The sequence below is a fragment of the Leptodactylus fuscus genome, chromosome 1 (genome assembly GCF_031893055.1).
Source record: "Leptodactylus fuscus isolate aLepFus1 chromosome 1, aLepFus1.hap2, whole genome shotgun sequence".
NCBI classification, from domain to species: domain Eukaryota; kingdom Metazoa; phylum Chordata; class Amphibia; order Anura; family Leptodactylidae; genus Leptodactylus; species Leptodactylus fuscus.
In genome coordinates, this window is record NC_134265.1 from 153432173 (window position 1) to 153451591 (window position 19419).

The 19419-nt window shown below is 40.6% G+C and overlaps 1 protein-coding gene across 3 annotated transcripts in view; it reads right to left on the reverse strand.

Annotated features, from left to right (window-relative positions):
• SMC5 (structural maintenance of chromosomes 5) overlaps positions 1-18821 on the reverse strand; it is a 73728-nt gene extending 54907 nt beyond the window's left edge. For all 3 annotated transcript variants that reach the window (XM_075278871.1, XM_075278875.1, XM_075278882.1), the window contains exons 1-7: positions 18523-18821; positions 16677-16818; positions 6990-7042; positions 6200-6362; positions 3403-3537; positions 2500-2640; positions 2222-2383 (exon numbers count right to left, since the gene is read on the reverse strand). In XM_075278871.1, the coding sequence (XP_075134972.1) occupies positions 2222-2383; positions 2500-2640; positions 3403-3537; positions 6200-6362; positions 6990-7042; positions 16677-16818; positions 18523-18641 (915 nt within the window). In that variant the 5' untranslated portion in view covers positions 18642-18821. The remainder of the gene's footprint in view (positions 1-2221; positions 2384-2499; positions 2641-3402; positions 3538-6199; positions 6363-6989; positions 7043-16676; positions 16819-18522) is intronic.
• Positions 18822-19419: the final 598 nt, after the last annotated feature.

The following is a 19419-nucleotide window of genomic DNA, read 5'->3' on the forward strand; positions in this document are numbered from 1 at the left end:
CAATCCACTGGCACCCTGTAATTGAGAAAATCGGTTTACAGAGGAAGACTTCTCCCTCTGTAAAACCACTTATGCCATAGTTGCCACTGATTATGCCATCAAAAGTTAAAGCGATGCTCTAGTATTTTTTTTGTTGACACATTATATTGTCTGAAAAAAAAATCCCCCTAATAATAATAGCTTTCACCTTTTTCAATAAGACATAATCCGAGTGTATGATCTCATTTTTGAGCAAGGATTGCTGTGTTACATGGAGTATAGATTGCTGTGCTGCCTGAGAGCTACCATTTAAAAGGAGTTCGTCGGCACGAAAATCGGTATGAAACGACTGCATGTAGGGCAGAGTCCTTCTACACTTTCCAAAGATGCCTTTCTTATTCTGCATTGCTGCTCCTTTTTAAATGAAAATCAGGGTTTTATACTTACACAAATTATCTGAAAAGAGTTTTAAGGGCATCTCTTCTGCTACGGGCCTCAATTTCTGCTCTAGGTAACTGTTGCTCAGCTCCACCTTGCATAGCTTAAAGGGGTTGTCCCACATCGCATACTCACCAGTCTTCGTTGTTGAAAAATCTTCTGTCTTCCGGCTTTGTTGCGTCATTGGTGGGCGGGGTCACATATGCAAAGCCAAGCGGTGAGATGCCGCTAGCCCATAGACCAGTCTAGCCTTCACAATGCCAATACAGACCCGACATCCGCCTCTCTCTATTACAGCGGGTGCCTGTCTGTATTCGCATTGTGAATGCTAGACTGGTCTATGAGTGTGCACGCAGGGCCAGCGGCATCTCGCCGCTGGCTGTGCATATGTGAATATGTGACCCGGCATCCGCTGTAATAGAGAGGCGGATGCAGGGGAGGGTTAGACGCCGGCACAGATGCACAGACGCCGGCACAGGTGCCTGCAACATCGCCATGCTTCTGCCCTGCATGATCTAACCCTCCCCGGCATCCGCCTCTCTATTACAGCGGATGCTGGGTCTGTATTGGCGGCCCCTTCCCCCAAAGGGTAAACTACCCCCCCCCCTCCAGGCTAGCCCCCGTGCACTTAGCCCCTCCTCCCTCCCCCCTTAGAGCAGTAGCTACATCACTTGACTTATGACCAGATAAGTTAAGGGACGTGTCCTAAAAAAATGAATAAAGTAATATAGCGGCCAAATAAAGCAGTTTTGCTGAAGCAATGTATTTAGGAAAAGTCTTACATTCACATTAGCAAACAGTATAGATAGGATCCTTGTGATGGGACAACCCCTTTAAGTGACATCTTTCAGTTTGTCTTTAGTTGTGGGTGGTTAGCTGGAGAGGAAAGTGAAGCCCCAGCAGAAGAAATGCCCCTAAAGCCCTTTTCAGCTGATTTGCATACAAATAAAAAGTTGATTTTCATGAAAATGGAGCTGCAACACATAATAGGAAAGGCATCTTTGGAAAGTACACAAGAAGCCCTACAATATACTGACACTAGTTTGATACTAATTTTCCTGCTGACAGACTCCCTTTAACTTCAGATTCATCAGAGCAATGCTCCTTAATTCGTCTGTAAAAATACCTCTTTGCTCCTTCTCCCCTAACATAATCTGCTCCTTATACCCCCCCCACCCCCTCTTTTGCCTATAATCTGTCCTCACTCACATTTAGGTCATCATTACTTTCCCCAGTGTTATCAGCAGAAGTTTGTGCAGCTTTTAGGACGTGTGGTAATATGGTCCTCACAGTCTAAGGTCCTGGCAGGCATATAGTATCAGCTCTGCATTGTTTTGCAGAAACCGGAAACAGGCATGAGTACAGGAATTGAACATGGGTGACAGCATCAACAAATTTGGAATCTACTGGTACCTTCATGCATATCTTGTTCACAACTCACAGAGGAGGTTGGGGAACGTGAAACACAATAACAATAAATACTCACTTGCCCCAGGCTGCCTCTGTGAGTTGGACCCAGTGATATCAGTCACATAACCCTGAACAGAGAGTGGCGTCAGATACCAGGGACAGGTGAGTATGTGTTTTTTTGTTTTTTATACTTCACCTTCTCCAGGCTCCTCTGCTAGCTGTGCAATTCCTGGACAACTCCCTAAATTTATTTATTAAGGAAACAAAAACATATGTTTTAAAACTGCAATTAAACCTAATTTACAGCCCTTCATTTGTGATGTAATTACTTTTCCAAAAACTGATCAAATCAAAGACTGACAGGATGTTAATGGGAAAAATAAATATATCTCACTTTTTCTTTAATTCTGCCGTCAATTTGTTTATGTTGTTTGTCACAGTGTTGAAGTTGTTGAGTAAGTGGCGCTTGGGATTGCTGTCTCTGGTTTAACTCTTCTTTCAACTGATCGTGCATTTGCTTTGCTTCTTCATATTGAGGCCGCACAGTTTCATATTCCTACCAAAGGGAAAAAAAAAAAAATCACTTTAAGAAACAGGTTTAGCACTAAGAAATTATATGACAAAAATGGATTAATTGCTGAATAACAAAATGCAGAATAAAAGCAGACTTACCACCCAAGGGCGTTTCCTTTCCAGCATCTCTATTTTATCAAGATGGCGCTTCCTCTCATAGTATCGTTCAACATCTTGCTTGTATCTTTCATTGCTTTGCTTCAACTTCTCCAAAAATTCCTCTTTGCTTTTACATGAATCCTAAAAGATTTAAATAAACATAGGTATTGCATCCATTTAACATAAATCTAATGAGCATGGTCAGTTTAAAGAGGACCTTTCATGGTCTGGGCCACACACAGTTCTATATACTGCTGGAAAGCTGACAGTGTGCTGAATTCAGCTCACTATCGGCTTTCCCGATCTGTGCCCCAGGTAAAGAGCTATCGGTCCCAGTACCTAAATTCCCCTTTCCTTTCTGGGTCTGTGTAGGGTAAAGATGATGCTTTTTTTCCCCCTACTTATGACTTTTATTAAGATATGGTATATTTCATAAATCATAGTTCAGCAGTAAATTATGCCCTTTTTCCACTTTTAGCTTTAACAAAGTGGTATGCATTGTGCAAATAGTACTAAACTATGACAAAAATGTTAACAAATAAATGTGTAATGGCAGAAAAAACATTCTTTTTGTATTAAAATGTGTCAATTCCTAAATTTAGACAGGATAATGCTATACAAGAAACATCAAATTTACCATTCTGTATGCACTACACCTCTTTGTTAGCTTACTCAGTACCAGAATTTTTAAAGGGGTTGTCCATATTATTTTAATTTTTATTTAGAGTCTATCCTTAGGATTAGCTATAAATATCTGATTGTGGGGGCCGACAATATGACCCCACTGAAGTCAGTGGGGGCTAAGCTGCAGTACTAGCCACTAAACAGCACAGAGATGAGTTGCAAGATATTTTATGGTTATTAGGTTCTGGAAAATTTGCCTTGCAAAATGCAATACAGTACCTCCAATTCTTTTTCATTTTTCCTGAAGTTTTTCAATTCACAGTGATAGTTGTACATCTCTGGAGGTCCAATGGACTTCTCTGTTGCTTCAAGCAGCTCAATTTTAGATAATTTGGCAAACTCCCCAACTTTATCCTGCAAAATATTAATAAGCATCTTACACATACAGAATGATTCCTACCATTTGCTAATGCATCCTTCATATTTAATTTTATCAGTTATTGTTGATTTTTTCCACAAAAAAAGGGAGTCTGTCAGCTCTAAATGCAGTGGGGACTGCTTAATAAACAAATAAAAAACTGATCATGAAATCTTAAGTACCCAAAAAATACATGGTCTAGTAAAGCTACATTGAAATAAAATGTAAAAAGTTATGAATGTGGGAATGCAGAGAGGGATAAAATGTTACTGGTTTAAGGCTAAAATTTTAGATCGCTAAAGGGTTAAAATACATATAAGGGCTAGTTCACACGTGAACTGCCCGCGCGGGTTTTGACACAGAGAGAGACGCGGCGAGCCAACATGGAGGGTGCTGCAGCCGGGCGGAAGCCGCTAGCAGAGAAAAGAAGCCCGGCGGTCTCCATAGACCACCATTATAAGGGGAGGTTTTGGACGCGAAATCCGCTGTCAAAAACCTCCCCTTATACTCACGTGTGAACTAGCCCTAAGGCATCAGGGGCATCTCTAAGTGATATTTATTTCAGCAATAAATTCTAAATCTGCAACAAAGGTAAATGTCAATTTCAGGTGTTTTTTTTTGCAATTTTAACCCTTAGGAGACGCAGACATTTTTCATTTTTGTGTTTTTGTTTTTTTACTCCTTATATTCCAAAAGCCATAACTTTCTCAATTTTCTGTCTACGTAATCCGATGAGGGCTTGATTTTTGCGTGACCAGTTGTATTTCAAAATAGTACCATTTATTATTTTAAACAATGTATCGGGAATAAAAAAATTCAGAATGAGGTGGTAGTTTTTTCATTATTTAACAACATTACAAAAATTCTAAATTTTGAGGAAAAATAAAAATTCTTTGAATCACCATATTCTGACCCCTGTAACTTTTTTATATTTCAGTGCACGTAGCTGTGTAAGGCATCTTTTTTTGCGGGACAATATGTCGTTTTAATTGGTACCACAATGGGGAATGTTTGTTGTTTTGATCGCTGTTTACTCCATTTTTTAGGGTGGTATTTTGGCGAAAAAAGCCAAATCAGCCATTTTGATTCTTTTTCCTTCTGCGTCGTTTACCGTATGGGACAAATGTTTTTATATTTTAATGGTTTGGGCATTTTCAGACTTGGGGATGACTAATGTGTTAATGTTTACTTTTATTTATTTATATTTATATGTAATCTAGGGAAAGGGGGAGGTGATATGAATTTTTTTAATAGTTAGATTTTTTTTTTTTAGCCCCCCCCTTTCCTAAGAGGCTTGAATACGTGATCTTTAGATCAACTATGCCATAGATTGCAATACTACTGTATTGAAGTCTAAGGCAGATTTCCTATGCAGCAGTCTTCAGTAGTTACAATTCTATGGCAGCCCTGAGAGCCTTCAGAAGGCTCCAGGATGTCATGGTAAAGGGACGTCTCCCACGATCTCGCCGCAGGGGGGCCGTCCTATTACCAAAAAGAAAAGAGAAAGTGAAAGTAACCACTTAGATGCCGTGGTCAAATGCCCATCATCAGATTCCAGATCACAGGTATTGCTGCCGGGCCCCTGCTGTAGGAAACAGCGCAGACACGACAGCTAGTGTGGCCGCTCTGTTTAAGAGCAGCTGCCATGCTCTTTCAGTGCACCAGGACATAACTATACGTCCTGGTGCACCTAAGGGTTAATGTGACTATGTGTCAATTGTACTGTATTTCTCTTCTATAGGTGTCAGATGTTCCTTAACTGTAAGGAGAAAGTCCGACCTTGGCCCTCTTCCTTTACCTCCTCCTCTTTCTGTTAGAGGCAGCTTCTACCATGAGACTGACCCACCACCCACCATGGGTACCCACCACCAAAATTCTATGTAGAGTCACCAATATAGCACCTAGCCTGGGCACTTAGGTCACTTCTTTGATAGCCCATTGTGATAAGTTTGCAAGATCTACTGTTTCACATATGTACTTTTCCCCTTTTACCTGCTGTCTGTTTCCTATTTTGAATGCTACCTGATTTTTATAATGAAAAATTTAATAAACAAGAACATGACCAATGTAGAACAGTGTTGATAACTCTTCAAATTCTTAGGCTATGTTCACACAGCAGAAAAAGAAGAGGAATTCCTCTTCATTTTCAGACACTGGCATTTTCACCCGTGTTGTAGCCGCAACGGGATGCTGATGCAGTTCATCAGCATTCCGTTGTGGCTTCCTGAGGCTCATTTGGCCCAGATGAATGGGCCCAATCATCAGGGAGTCTCTAGCCGTGGGAATCTGCAGCAAGTTTAAGCAGGACACTTTTTTTCCACGTCCTGCTGTGATCTCTTCTTCATATTGAAAACAATGGCAGGCAGATTCCGGCAGGAATTTGCCCCCGATTCAGAGGCGAAATTCACCCCCAAATCCGCGGCAAATTGCTCCGTTTCAACATATCCTTACAGTGCCATTTAGATTATGTCCACAACGGACATCATAATGGAAACCATTATATTCAATGGAGTCCACTGGGATCCATTTATATCCGTCATATGACAGACCTGTGGCCATCTGAATTCCCATTTTTTTGTTCCTATAATGGGATAGAAAACGGATATACTGAAGGTGATGACAACAGTTTACACAAAAACACAATTTAAATTGTTTTACCTGTGGAAGAAACTGGCAAAGATTTCCTACTTGGATATTTAATGCTGCTACCTGCTCTTCAACCAGCTTTAAAGATGCACTCTTGCCATTAATGTACCATGTCGACTGGTTATTTGATACTTGAATTTCACGAGTTATGATCAAGTTTCCAGAAGCCCTATACCTAGATAACCACAAGACAACGTGTACATAGGAATAGCAAATCAGTTACAAATAACAAATGATGAAGATAGTGATAAAATCTAAAGTCAAAAAACACAGATCATGTCTCATATCACAATATATAATGTTCCAGGACTTTCTTTCATACTCGCTGTTGCTGAACATATGTAAAAATAGAAGCAATGTATTAGAAAAATTACCAAAATAAAACAGGCTCTGTTTACATGTTCCTTTGAACGCTCTATTCAGACTCCATCAGAAACTCGGTTATACTTGATGGAGAAAATAGCACTGTACAGTGTCAAAAAGATGGACACGAGTCAAAGCCATTATAGATCAATGAGATTCAACATGTGCCCCTGCTATTCGTCATATGACAGATTCAGCTCCTTTGATGGGGCAGAAAAAAAAAATCTAAATATATATATATATATATATATATATACATATACATTATATATATATGTATAGTGTGAACTAAGCCTTAATTGTGAAAATAATTAAAGCTTTAGCCCTTATATTCCAGATACAGCAAAAGTCACAACATTATATATATTTCTTGGACGTGAACTGGTTTAAAGGTAGAGATTTCACATAAAAGGAGGCATTTGTTAAAGGTAATGCTTACAGTTCAAGTTCAACTGCACCTTTCTGGCAACCACGCTTCACGTAAAAACCAACCTGAAAGACAATTATACTTCTAATTAAAAAGAGAGAGTACCATATATACTCGAGTATAAGCCGACCCGAATATAAGCCGAGACCCCTAATTTTACCACAAAAAACTGGGAAAACTTATTGACTCGAGTATAAGCTGAGGTCATGTGCATTGCAGCTTAGTAACTCCATGGGGATCATAGTAATAGCAGTAAACCCCATCATATCCCTCACATTAACCCCCTGTGTGCCTCGCATAAGAGTTACTGATATGTGGGACATAAGGAGGTAATAATTAGGTATCTTCATAATTAAGGTCCTTGATTAGTATCCTCATGTGTCTCACATATTAGTAACCCTTATATGGGGTACACAGGGGTTAATATGAGGGACATGATGGGGTTAACTGTTATTAATGTGAGGCACATGGAGTTACTGAAACTAAATTAATAACCCCAAATGGCTGACATTAATAGGCAGAGTAACCAAAGGAAGGTCCCTGTGTGTGTCACTTTACTGTAGCTTCCTCTCCTCCATACAACAGACATCTTCCATAAGACACAATGAATCCTGGCCACTGATCTGCAGGGTAGATGCTAAATCCTAGTGTGCTAAAGGACCTCTGGTGACGTCATGACCATGTGATCGGACTCTGGTGTGGGCGGAGCCACTAGGATTTAGTCTCAACCTTATCTGCAGATGTTACATACCAGTGGCTACAGGACCTTTGATGACATCACAGTCACGTGACCTCATGACAAACCAATCACAGAGCAGTAGACAAAAGGACCTCCCCCATCCAGGTCCTTCCAGTTTTCTGTGCTCCGTGGACCCTGACTCGTGTATAAGCCGAAGAGAGCTTTTTCAGCATGGAAAATGTGCTGAAAAAGTCGGCTTATACTTGAGTATATACGGTAATAACACAATCTTGTCTTTTTGCTGGTTTTACTCATACAAATTACTTAATGCTGATACAAATTGTTTTAGCTATTCTGAGTGCCCCAAATGTTCAGCTATGTTCGGCTATCGGAAGTGCGATCAACTGAAGAAAATAGAAGAAAAAATATAGGTGTAAATGTTTGCCTTAGATATTCATATTAGAAGGACATGCTTCATTACTTTCACATAAGACCTCTTAGGCGGAAAAGAGGAATTTGCTTTAGGAAGATAGCTGCCTATAAGATCAATGCATGGTTTTTATAAAACCTAACAGCATAATCTGGAAAAATAGCCAAGCCAGAATTCCACCAGAAGGGTATGCATGGACTAATAAGTCATATTATTGTCAGTGTCAAATTCGATGGAGAAAATAGCACTGTTATAATGATAGATACAAGACAAACCCATTATAGTTCAATGGGGTTCCCTATGTGCCCCCTCTGTTCGTCATATGACAGATCTAATGTTCAAATTTTTCCCTTTTCTGCTCCTCTGTAAAGCAGGGCAAGTTGTAGTTTTAGAGTTTTTAACCATTTGGGAATGGTCTGAAATATTGACGGTTATTCCATTTTTTTTGAAGAGGTGAAACAGAAAAAAACCAGCATGTTCACTGTATAAGATAATGTTATATATTTTTAAATATGGGAATATTTAATACTTCTATGCTTGCTTATTTTTTTGTCAATTTTTAAATGCAAACAGAAAAAGAAAAAAAGAAAAAAGGTGGAGGATTTATTTATTTATTTAAACTTAATTTTGTTCTTAAGTTTTCAAAACTCAGGGGGCATTCACACTACCGTTAGTGAGCATCAGCAGTGTCCGTGGCTATTGTCCATTGCAAGATTTTAGCAACAGGCACTAGCTGAACCGTCAGAAATTTCCATTCGTTTCAATGAGATTTTATTTTGTTTCTGTTAGTGTCGTTTACACCCAAGTCGGTTTTTTTCCGGTGGACAAAAAAATTCTACATGCAGGACTTCTGTCCATTAGAAAAAAAACGGACAGCAAAAGTCTGTTAATTTTTTATTTTCCTTTTATTTGGACCTCATATGAACCCTAGGGGATCTAATCAGCCATACAATATACTGCAACACTAGTGTAAAATTCCTAAAGGCTAAGGCTTTACAAGACTCTAGCGCTGCAGGGAAAAACCACAGAGGGAACGCATCACAGTTCTTCCCACAACACTTTAAACAGAAAGTTTGCAGAGTTTTCCTCCGCGGACTGTCTGTTACCATTATATCTACAGGAAAGCCACCAGCGTTTCCATAGATATAAATTTACATGCTGCGATTTCCAAACCCGCACAGGTTTTGGAAATCGCAGCATGTCTGCACGAATCCCATCCACTTTGCAGTTACAGTTAAACGCGGCAAATTTTCTAGCAGCATTTCACAGAAAGACATGTAAGTATTGATGGGGTTGAGGGAGGGGGGAAGAGTACGTATAACTTCTGCTATATGTTGCCTATGGCAGCATGTAAAAGAACAGTACTACTGATAGGTTTGGGAATCTTCTATAGACTCCAATCTATCAAAGTAATGGATTTCTGACCGAGATCACACTCTGAGGAGTAGAGAGCACTGTTGCAGTTTTGAAAATCACAGAGTGTCCACTGTGCATATATCTCATTAGAATCCCATCTACTTTGGTCCTGTAAAATGTAACTTGGGGCCCCAACCTCAAGCATATTTGCTGCAGTTTTTATGAACCAATGCCCATTTCTTCTCTACCCAATCCAGGGTCTTGCTAAAAAAAATTGCAGCAAAATCTGCACCAAAACTCCATTTGTGTCCTCAGCCTTAAAGCCAAGACCCCTTGTGGCATAAAGGTTGCAGTTTCCCTAAAGGTATAATTGAAGCAGAAAGTCCTTTCTGTGAAAAGCTCTGCAGGAAAAACGCTATACGTTGACCCCGCGTTTTTTCCCGCAGTGCTTTTTTGCTGTGGCCCGTTACGTGGGGCCTTGGCCTACAGAGGATTTCCTGGCAAATGATATTCATGACCTATCCCTATGATAGGTCATCAATAACAAAGAACAGAGTTGAGAAAAATAATGAACTTTCTGTTGCAAATTTTGCTGCAGTTTTTTGAGCCAAAGTCAGTAGTGGATTTAGGAAAAGGGAGACGTATACGTGCTTCCTTTATATTTTCCACTCTTTTTTTTAAGGCTTTGGCTTGGCTCCAGTATTTTACATGTGTTAAAAAATGCCTCCAACCCAACCCAGCCCATCCATACCCCTGAGAACCATCCCAATCCCTTTACGTCTCAACAGTAATATTGCATGCCTCTGTGTAACATACAGTATTAAAGCCCCCTTTAGTGCCCCAACATCATATGATGCCCCCTTAACCCATTTATGCTTAGAGTTCCATTATTAGAACTTAAAAAATACATCCTCCGGCATAAATGGGTTAAGTGTCCTCCACATGTAATAATGCCTGTTGTTTCCCTCAAACAATATAATACCGCCTTAGTTCCCATACAAAGTATAATATGCTCTTAGTTCTCTATACAGTTTATTATATCCCCCTCCCCTACACACACATTTTAACCGGTTAAGGACCAGGCCCAGAAGTACATTAAGGACCGGGCCTCTTTTTTCAAAACTGACATGTGTCACTTTAAATGGCAATAACTTTGAGACGCTTTAACTTACACAAGTGATTTTGAGATTGTTTTTTCGTAACACATTATACTTCATGTTAGTGGTAAACACTAATCAATATTTTTGTGTTTATTTATTAAAAAAACTAGCAAATTTGATGGAAATTTGGAAAAAATTGCAATTTTCAAAATGTGAAATTCTCTGCTTTTCAGGCAGATAGTCATACCATCCAAATACATGAATAAATATTATCTACCATATCTCTGCTTTATATCTGCATCATCTTTTGATTGTCTTTTAATTTATTTTGGACGTTACAAGCTTACAAGTGTAACAGCGATTTTCCAGATTTACAAGAAAATTCCTCAAACTAATTTTTTAGGGAACACTTCAGTTCTGAAAGGAATTATAAAGGCCTATATAATAGAAACCCTCATAAATCACCCCATTTTCAAAACTACACCCCTCAAATTATTCAAAACAGCATTTGGGATGTTTGTTAACCCTTTAAGCATTTCATAAGAATAAAAATAATATGGAGGTCAAATTTAGACATTTCATTTTTTTTCACTAATACATTCATTTAGACCTAAAATTAACACATTCACAAAGGGTTAAAGGAGAAAATGCATCTCACATTTTGTTATGCAATTTCTCCCGTGCACAGAAATACCCCACATGTGGGTGTAAACTGATTTTTGGGCACACGGCAGTGCACGAAAGGGAAGGAGCGACACTGGGTGTTTGAACAGCATATTTTGCTGGAATAATTTTCAGGCACCATGTCGCATTTGCAGAGCCCTTAGCGTACCAAAACAATGGAAACCCCCCAAAAGTGACCCCATTTTAGAATCTACACCCCTCACAGAATTCATCAAGGGGTATAGTGAGTATTTAGACCCTACAGTTGTTTCACAGATTTTACTAACATTGGAATGTGTACAAGAAAAATTACTAAAATGTCACTTTATCCCCAAAGTTTTCATTTTCACAAGGGGTTAAAGGAGTAAAAGCCCCCCAAAGTTTGTTAAACAATTTATCCTGAACACGGCAATACCCCATATGTGGCCATATTCTGCTGTATGGGAACATGGAGGGGCTTGGAATGGAAGGAGCGCTATTTTGCTTTTGGATGGCAGATTTTGCTGGAATAATTTTAGGTGCCATGTTGCATTAGCAGAGCCCCTAGAGAACCAATACAGTGGAAACCCCCTAAAAGTGACCCCATTTTGGAAACTACACCCCCCACAGAACATATGAAAGGGTATAGTGAGCATTTTGACCCTACAGCTGTTTCACAGATTTTATTAACATTGGGACATGGAAATGAAAATTTACTTTTTTTCCAACAAACTGTCAATTTAGCCCCAAATTTTTCATTTTCACAAGAGGATAAAGGAGAAAAAGCTCCCTAAAGTTCGTTATACAATTTCTCCTGAACACAGAAATGCCCCATATGTGGCCATAATCTACTGTATGGGAACATGGCGGGGCTCAGAATGGAAAGAGCGCTGTTCGGCTTTTGAAGGGCAGATTTTGCTGGAATATTTTTCAGGTGCCATGTCGCATTTGCAGAGCCCCTAAAGTACCAATACAGTGGAAACCCCCTAAAAGTGACCCCATTTTGGAAACTACACCCCTCATAGAATTTATCTAGGGGTTTGGTGAGCATTTTGGCCTCACAGCTGATTCACAGATTTTATTAACAATGGGACGTAAAAATGAAAAATTACTTTTTTTTCCAATTAATTATCCATTTAGCGCCATATTTTTAATTTTGCAAGTAGCTGAAGAATTAAAAGCCCCCCAGAGTTTGTTACACAATTTCTTCTTAACACGGAAATACCCAATATGTGGCCATAATCTGCTGTATGGGTACATAGTGGGGCTCAGAATGGAAAGAGCGCTATTTGGCTTTTAGAAAGCAGATGTGGCTGGAATAGTTCTCAGGTGCCATGTCGCATTAGCTGAGCCCCTAAAGTATCAATACAATGGAAACCCCCCATTGTGACCCCATTTTAGAAACTACACAGGTGACCGTAAACTGGAATTCACCAAGAAGTGACCCCATTTTGTAGGGACAATTTTAGGGCCTCTGCAAATGTGACGTGGTGTCCAAAAACAAAGAATCTAAATCTGCACTCCAAAAGCACATATCGCTCCTTCACATCTGCGTCCTGCTGGGTACCCAAATAGCAGTGTATGCCCACATGTATGACACTGGTGTACCCCGGATAACGTACTTAATGCCATATGTGGGTATAAATGGCTGTTTGGGCACAGCCGGGCACAGAAGGGAAGGAGCGCTATTTTGGTTTTTGGAGCACAGTTTGGTTTTTGGAAGTCATGCCACTTTTGCAAAGCCCCTGAATTGCCAATAAAGTGGAATCTGCAGACATGTCACCCCATTTTGGACACTACCCCACTCATGGGATTTATCAAGTGGTGTAGCGAGCATTTTTAACCCCTGAGTGTTGCATTTATTTAGTTTCCAGAAATGAAATCACAGCTGATAATGAGAAGTTAAAAATGAAAATTTTCCAGAGATTCGCCATTTCAGTATCTGATATGTTGTGCCCAACTTATGTCAGCAGAGACACTCCAAAAACTGGTAAGCGGGTATCCCGGGCACAACAGCTTTTAGAGCGTTCATCTCTGATACAAGTCGGGCACAATATATTACGCACTGAAATGACGGATTCCTGGAAAAATTGTCATTTTCACCTTTCACAATCAGCTTCGTATTTATTTATGGATAATAAGTTATAGCAACACTTGGGGGTTAAAAATGCTCTCTGTACCCCTGGATAAATCCTTCAGGGGTGTAGTTTCCAAAATAACGTCTCATATCAGGGACGTTACTGGCGTTTCAGCTCTGTAAAAGCGTCATGGCATCCAAAAACCAAACCGTCTGTGCTCCAAAAACCCAATAACCCTTCTTCCCTTCTGTGTCTGGCTGTGCCCTAATATCAGTTTATACCACATATGACATTACGTCCGATATAACGGGTACACCAGTGTCATACATGTGTCATACATGTGGCATAAACTGCAGTTTGGGCGCACAGCAGGGCGCAGAAGCGAAGGAGCGCTATGCGGCTTTTGGAGCACAGATTTGGATGTTTGGTATTTGAACGCCATGTCATGTTTGTAGAGCTTGTAAGGTACCAGAAAAGCGGATTCCCCAAAGGAGTGACCCCATTTTGAAAACTGCACCCCTCAAAGAATTTATCAGGGGGTGTAGTGAGTATTAGTATCCTGGACGTGACTGCACAGCGGATGGCGAAGAGGGAACATATAAGCAGTGCGGAGAACATTGCAGACACCAAATTCCCTACTATGTCCCAGGAGCTCCTATGATTGGTCGAGTCACTCTGGGGGTCACTTCTGGTGTTTTTTCGCTCATAAGCTGTAAATCTGGGGTGTCCCCTGATATTCGCTCGCACAGCTTATATATTCCCTACCTGCCGCAGCCAGTTGTGTTCTAATAATTTGGCGATTTTGGGGGGGTTTTGCCTTCACATTGCTAGATGCTATATTTTCTTTATTTTTCTGGTGACATGGCCATATAAGGGTTTGTTGTTTGCGGGATGAGATGCATTTTGTAATGACACCATTTTTGGGTGCCTACAACTTACTGATTACATTTTATTAACTCTTTCTTGCTGGATTAAAAAAAAAAAAATCAATCCTGCATTGAGTTTTACATTTTAAATTTTTCGCCATGCAGCGTACAGTATAAGTAACATGTGTCCTTTATTCTGCGGGTCGGTACGGTTACGGCGATACCTCATTTATGCTATTTTTTTATGCGATACTAAGTCTGCAGAACAAAAACACATATGGGGACATAAATCAATGTTTTTTGCATCGCCATCTTCTGAGAGGCGTAACATTTTTATTTTTCGGTTGACAGTGTTGGTTGAGGGCTTATTTTTTGCGGGAAAATGTGCGCTTTTTATTGGCATTGTTGTGGGGTGAATATGACTTTTTGATCACTTTTTATAGCATATTTTGTAGGATGAGATAGCAAAAAATCATTACTTCCGGCGAGTTTTTTCCGTTTTTTTTCCCCCGACGTTCACCGTGTACATTAAATATTATTTCAGTTTTATTGTACAGGTTGTTACGGACGCGGCGATACCAAATATGTATTGCTTTTTTTTAATTTTTAGTGCTTTTTTTTACATAATTCATTTTGTATAGAAAAAAGGGATTTTTGGACTTTAGAACTTTATTACTTTTTTCATACACTTTTTTTTTTTTTTTTAAACTTTTTTTTTAACTTTTTCATGTGTCCCTTTAGGACACTTGAATCAGTTGATGCTTTGATGAAAGCACCAACTGATTCTGTATAGTAGCTTGCAGGACACGAGCAGGACATGAGCCTGCTCGTGTCCTGCAAGCTGCAGAGGAAGTGAGACACATCGCTCACTTCCTCCACCGCCTGGCAGGATCACCAGGTATGTGGGGGCTCCGGTAGTCTGGGGTCACTGGCCAGACCCCAGACTACCTGTTACTGACATCGGCACCCCTCGATCTCGCCGCGGGGGGTGCCGATCACTTTCAATTGTCGGCGGATCCCTTTCGATCGCGCCGTGATGTTTGACGGCGTGATCGAAAGGGTTAACACGTCCAGTCGGACTCAGTTCCGACTGGACGTTATGGAGGAAGGGGTTAGGTGTTAGTAACACCTAACCCCTGTCCCCCCCGCACCCCTCCCCCCGCCAGAAAGGTACCTAAAGGCCGGACGTATTTCGGCAATAGTCCGGTCTTTAGGTACCAGCACATGAGGCCGTAAATTTACGTACGGCGGTCCTCATGTGGTTAATGCTCCTTAGTGGTCTCCACATGTTATATTGTTTTGTTGGTGCCCCCACACAGTATAAGGCCGCATTTGTCCCCCCACATAGTACAATGCCTCCACACTCTGCCAAATATAGATGGCAGTTGTAGAGGACTCCCAGGAATTTCTTCCTCCATGCAAATTCATAATGAAAGTTGTCAGTAGAAAGACTGATCTTCATCAGCAGGGATCGGCAATCATCCCTGCTGCCTAAACAACAGCATAGCTAAGAGCTCGTTCACATCTGCACCCGCACTCTGTTCTGCAGGTTTCAGTTTTCTGCACAAAGCATTTAAATGGGCTTGAAAAGTGTCCAGCCGTGTGCGCCGGTGAGCGTTTTATGCTCTCCGCGGCCAAACCGTTTTTTTTAAAGGGGCTCTATCACTAGGAAAAGTCATTTTTAACTAATCACATCTTTGCATAGCCTTTAGAAAGTCTATTCCACACCTAACTTTAGTATGTAAATTGCCTCAGTGGTTTCTGAATAAGTCTGTTTTATTCATATGCTAATTAGTCTGGTGCATGATACATGGTGCACTCCTCTCCTGTTGTTTCCTATGGGAGGCTGCTGCTACTGCTGACTCAGCTTCCCGTTTGCCTCACACACATAGGAGATAATAGAAGAGAGGAGGCTGCTGGGAACTTCCTGAGTGGGCTGAAAGCTCATTAGCATATGAATAAAAATGGACTTATACAGAGACCACTGAGGCAACCTACATACTAAAGGTAAGTGTGAAATAGCATTTCTAAAGCCTATGCAAGCATGTGATTAGATAAAAATGACTTTTCCCAGTGATAGAGCCCCTTTAAACCGGACACAGAGTCGGACATGCAGTACTCTGTGTCCGATTTAAAAAAAAAAAAAAAAAAAACAGTTTCGCAGTGGAGCGCATAAACGCTCACCGGCACACACAGCCGGACTCGGCATAGACAGAAGCCTGAAAACGGAGATCGAACGCTGGTGTTACTCCTGTGTAGGCAGCAGAGATGAGTGTCAATCCATATTGCCTCTACTGAAATAAAGTGTAAAAAAGGACGGGGGATCAGGTGTTCACACATCTGGTAGCTGTGGTCCAACCATGGTCCGCCAGTTGTGTACACATGCCGTGTATGAATCTACTCCGTGTTACTTGCAGATCATGCTTCATTTCCCATGTGACAGGTTCCATTGCAATATATAATTTGCTTTTGATCCCTGACAGTTGCAGGCATTATAAACAATTTTAATGTCATTCTTTTACAGCATTAATCCAAAAAATGAAATTACCTTATCAGCTCGGCCAATAAAGGAGGTCTTGCCTGCAAGCCCCAAGCAAATTGCACAAACGATGCTTGACTTGCCTGTTCCATTAGCACCCACAATCATGTTTAAGTGAGGACCAGGAAAAACCTCACACATATCGTAAGTCCTGAAATTAAAAAAAACCAACAAAAAAAAAAAACGACTGAGATAATAACTCACCACAACTAAAACAACTCTATAAAACATTGGCCAATGAACTTCCAAATCCAACCACCTACAAGACATCTACTGTCAATTAAATTTGTGATTACATGTCAAGACTCAAAAACCTGTAGGTGTATTTAGAGTCAAGGTGAGATCAGCAAAACCTTATCAGATCCCTTCCTTTGGAGTCCATCATGTCATTGCCATGTTGACATTGCATGGAACCTAAAGCACATTGCACAGGGCCTTAAAGGAGTTAATCCACACTGGAAGCTACAGTTTGTACAGCGAGAAGCACGACTTGCAGTATGTAAACAATACAGAGAGCTGCGGTTTCTCAGTACAGGTAATATGCGAGGATCCAGGATGTTGAACCCCTGCAAATCTAATATTGATGCCTTATCCTAAGGACGTGCCATTAATACTAGAAACCAGATAACCCCACTAAAGTGTTATTAAACTTTGGATCCATTCACACAGAGCTTTTTGGCACTGATTTTGACACTGAATCTGCGTCAGTATCCACGTGGAAAAAAGCCTCCTATTGACTTCAATGGGTTCCTTGCGGAAAAAGGAACCCATTGAAGTCAATGGGAGGCTTTTTTTCCACGTGGATTCTGACACGGATTCAGCATCAACATCAGCACCAAAAACTTTGTGTGAATGGACCCTTTCTGGCAGTATTTGTGTCATTAATAAATTTTGTAATATACTTTATTAACAAATCGTTGGCTCCTTAGTGTGAAATCCTCCAGTTCTTTATTACTTTCTTTGATTCTGTATTGAAAGGTGTACTCTGCATCTCATGTGTGGGGTGTACAGACTTGTTTATGTAATGAAGAGAAAATTTAGGTGGAAGGTCACGACAGATATATCTTGGGTGTCAGACCCCAATGTGGACATCAGTATCAGATTGGAGTCTGACACCCAAACCCTACACCAATCAGCTGTTTCACTTAACAACCAATCTTATACGGATGACCTCAGTGTTCATCTTTGCGGAGTCCTAAACAACCCCTATAAAGCATCTGGCAGAGTAACGTTAAAGATTTTTCTCTTCGGTAACTATAAATAAGGACACGCATACTTGGCAGATATCCTGGAAACAAGGGAATCTCCAGGAAGAGTTGGCAAACATCTGGAGTGGCACAAAATTATATTAAACCCTCCCGTACAAGTACCATGAAAGAATATCTGTGCACAGGGCCAACGTCCATTTGCACAGTGGGCTCTGACGCATCATGTAAAGGGGGGTTCTGGCCGATAGAACGGGATGTGATGACACCAAACTATCAGCCCTCCATATATCAGTTTAGAATAGTTGGCAATGAGGATATGACCGCTCTGTACAACGCAGACACAATATGGATGTGTATATTCACATACTGCAGAAATGTCTGTGACTTTCCCAGGCATGTGAATGGATCTTGCAGAATAACATATGGCACATTAAAAAAATATGGGTGGATTTTCAGTCACAGCAATTGCTGCAACAAATCTGCTGCATGTGAATATGCCTTGAATGAAGATCAAAGTATTATATATGTGATTGTTGAGTGAACTATTCACAGATGTCTCTGATAATGACCACATAAAGCATAATAGCAGGAAGCATCACACAGCTGCTGGCATGCAAAGCATCTATAGCAATGTGCCGGGGACGTACAGGAAGTTCTCCATCTTGATCCTGACGATAGTGCCATCGCCGCCCTGCTTCTGCTGCTCCTGCCGTCCAGATATCACTCTGCTGCCGTTAGATTTCCTCTTTCCAAGCGGAGTCGCCATAGTCGCTGAACTCCTATACTCCGCCAAACCTCTGCGCACTGGTTCCTGATTCGTCTCCTCACGTCACTAAACCAGCGCAGCCATACTTAGTGTGGGCAACGGCACATATTGCGCTTTCTAATCCTTATACACTAAGAAAATCGCTATAGGTTCGTTGACTGGAGCGCTGTAAAAGTCAGTTCATATAACGGCAGAAGTCTATATACACGTATCGACCTGCAAGGAGAAAGAGAATTAAAAAAAAAACTGTACACAGGCAACGCACGCGAGACTTGGGACCGGGATACGAGAGTTTGTGAAAGGTTTCTTCATACACAATGGCGGGAAATGCAGGCGCTCGTTGGTGGGCGGGAATCCATTTGTTATGTGGCCGCCTTGTATGATGAACCAGTAACAATGGTACAAAAGTTGGGTTTTTATTGGCACAAATACTAGATCATTATTAAGAACATTCCCAATTGGGTATATTCCAGGACATATTTTCAGGTTTTCAGAATATTTTTTTTCTTTCAGCTCACTCAGATAATTTTTGCGTCTTCTTTTGGTGACACATATGACTTTTTATTTTTTTGTTTTCTTTTTATTCCAACAACATATAAACTAAAAAGGAATGATTAACGTGTGTTTTTTTTTTTTTTTTTTTTTACTTTTTTCCCTCCCTAACAGTCATATAATAACTAGAGATGAGCTAGTACTGCCGTTTCGAATAGCACGCACTCATAGGAATGAATGGACGCAGCCAGCACGCAGGGGGTTAAGCCGCAGGACGCCGGCCCCG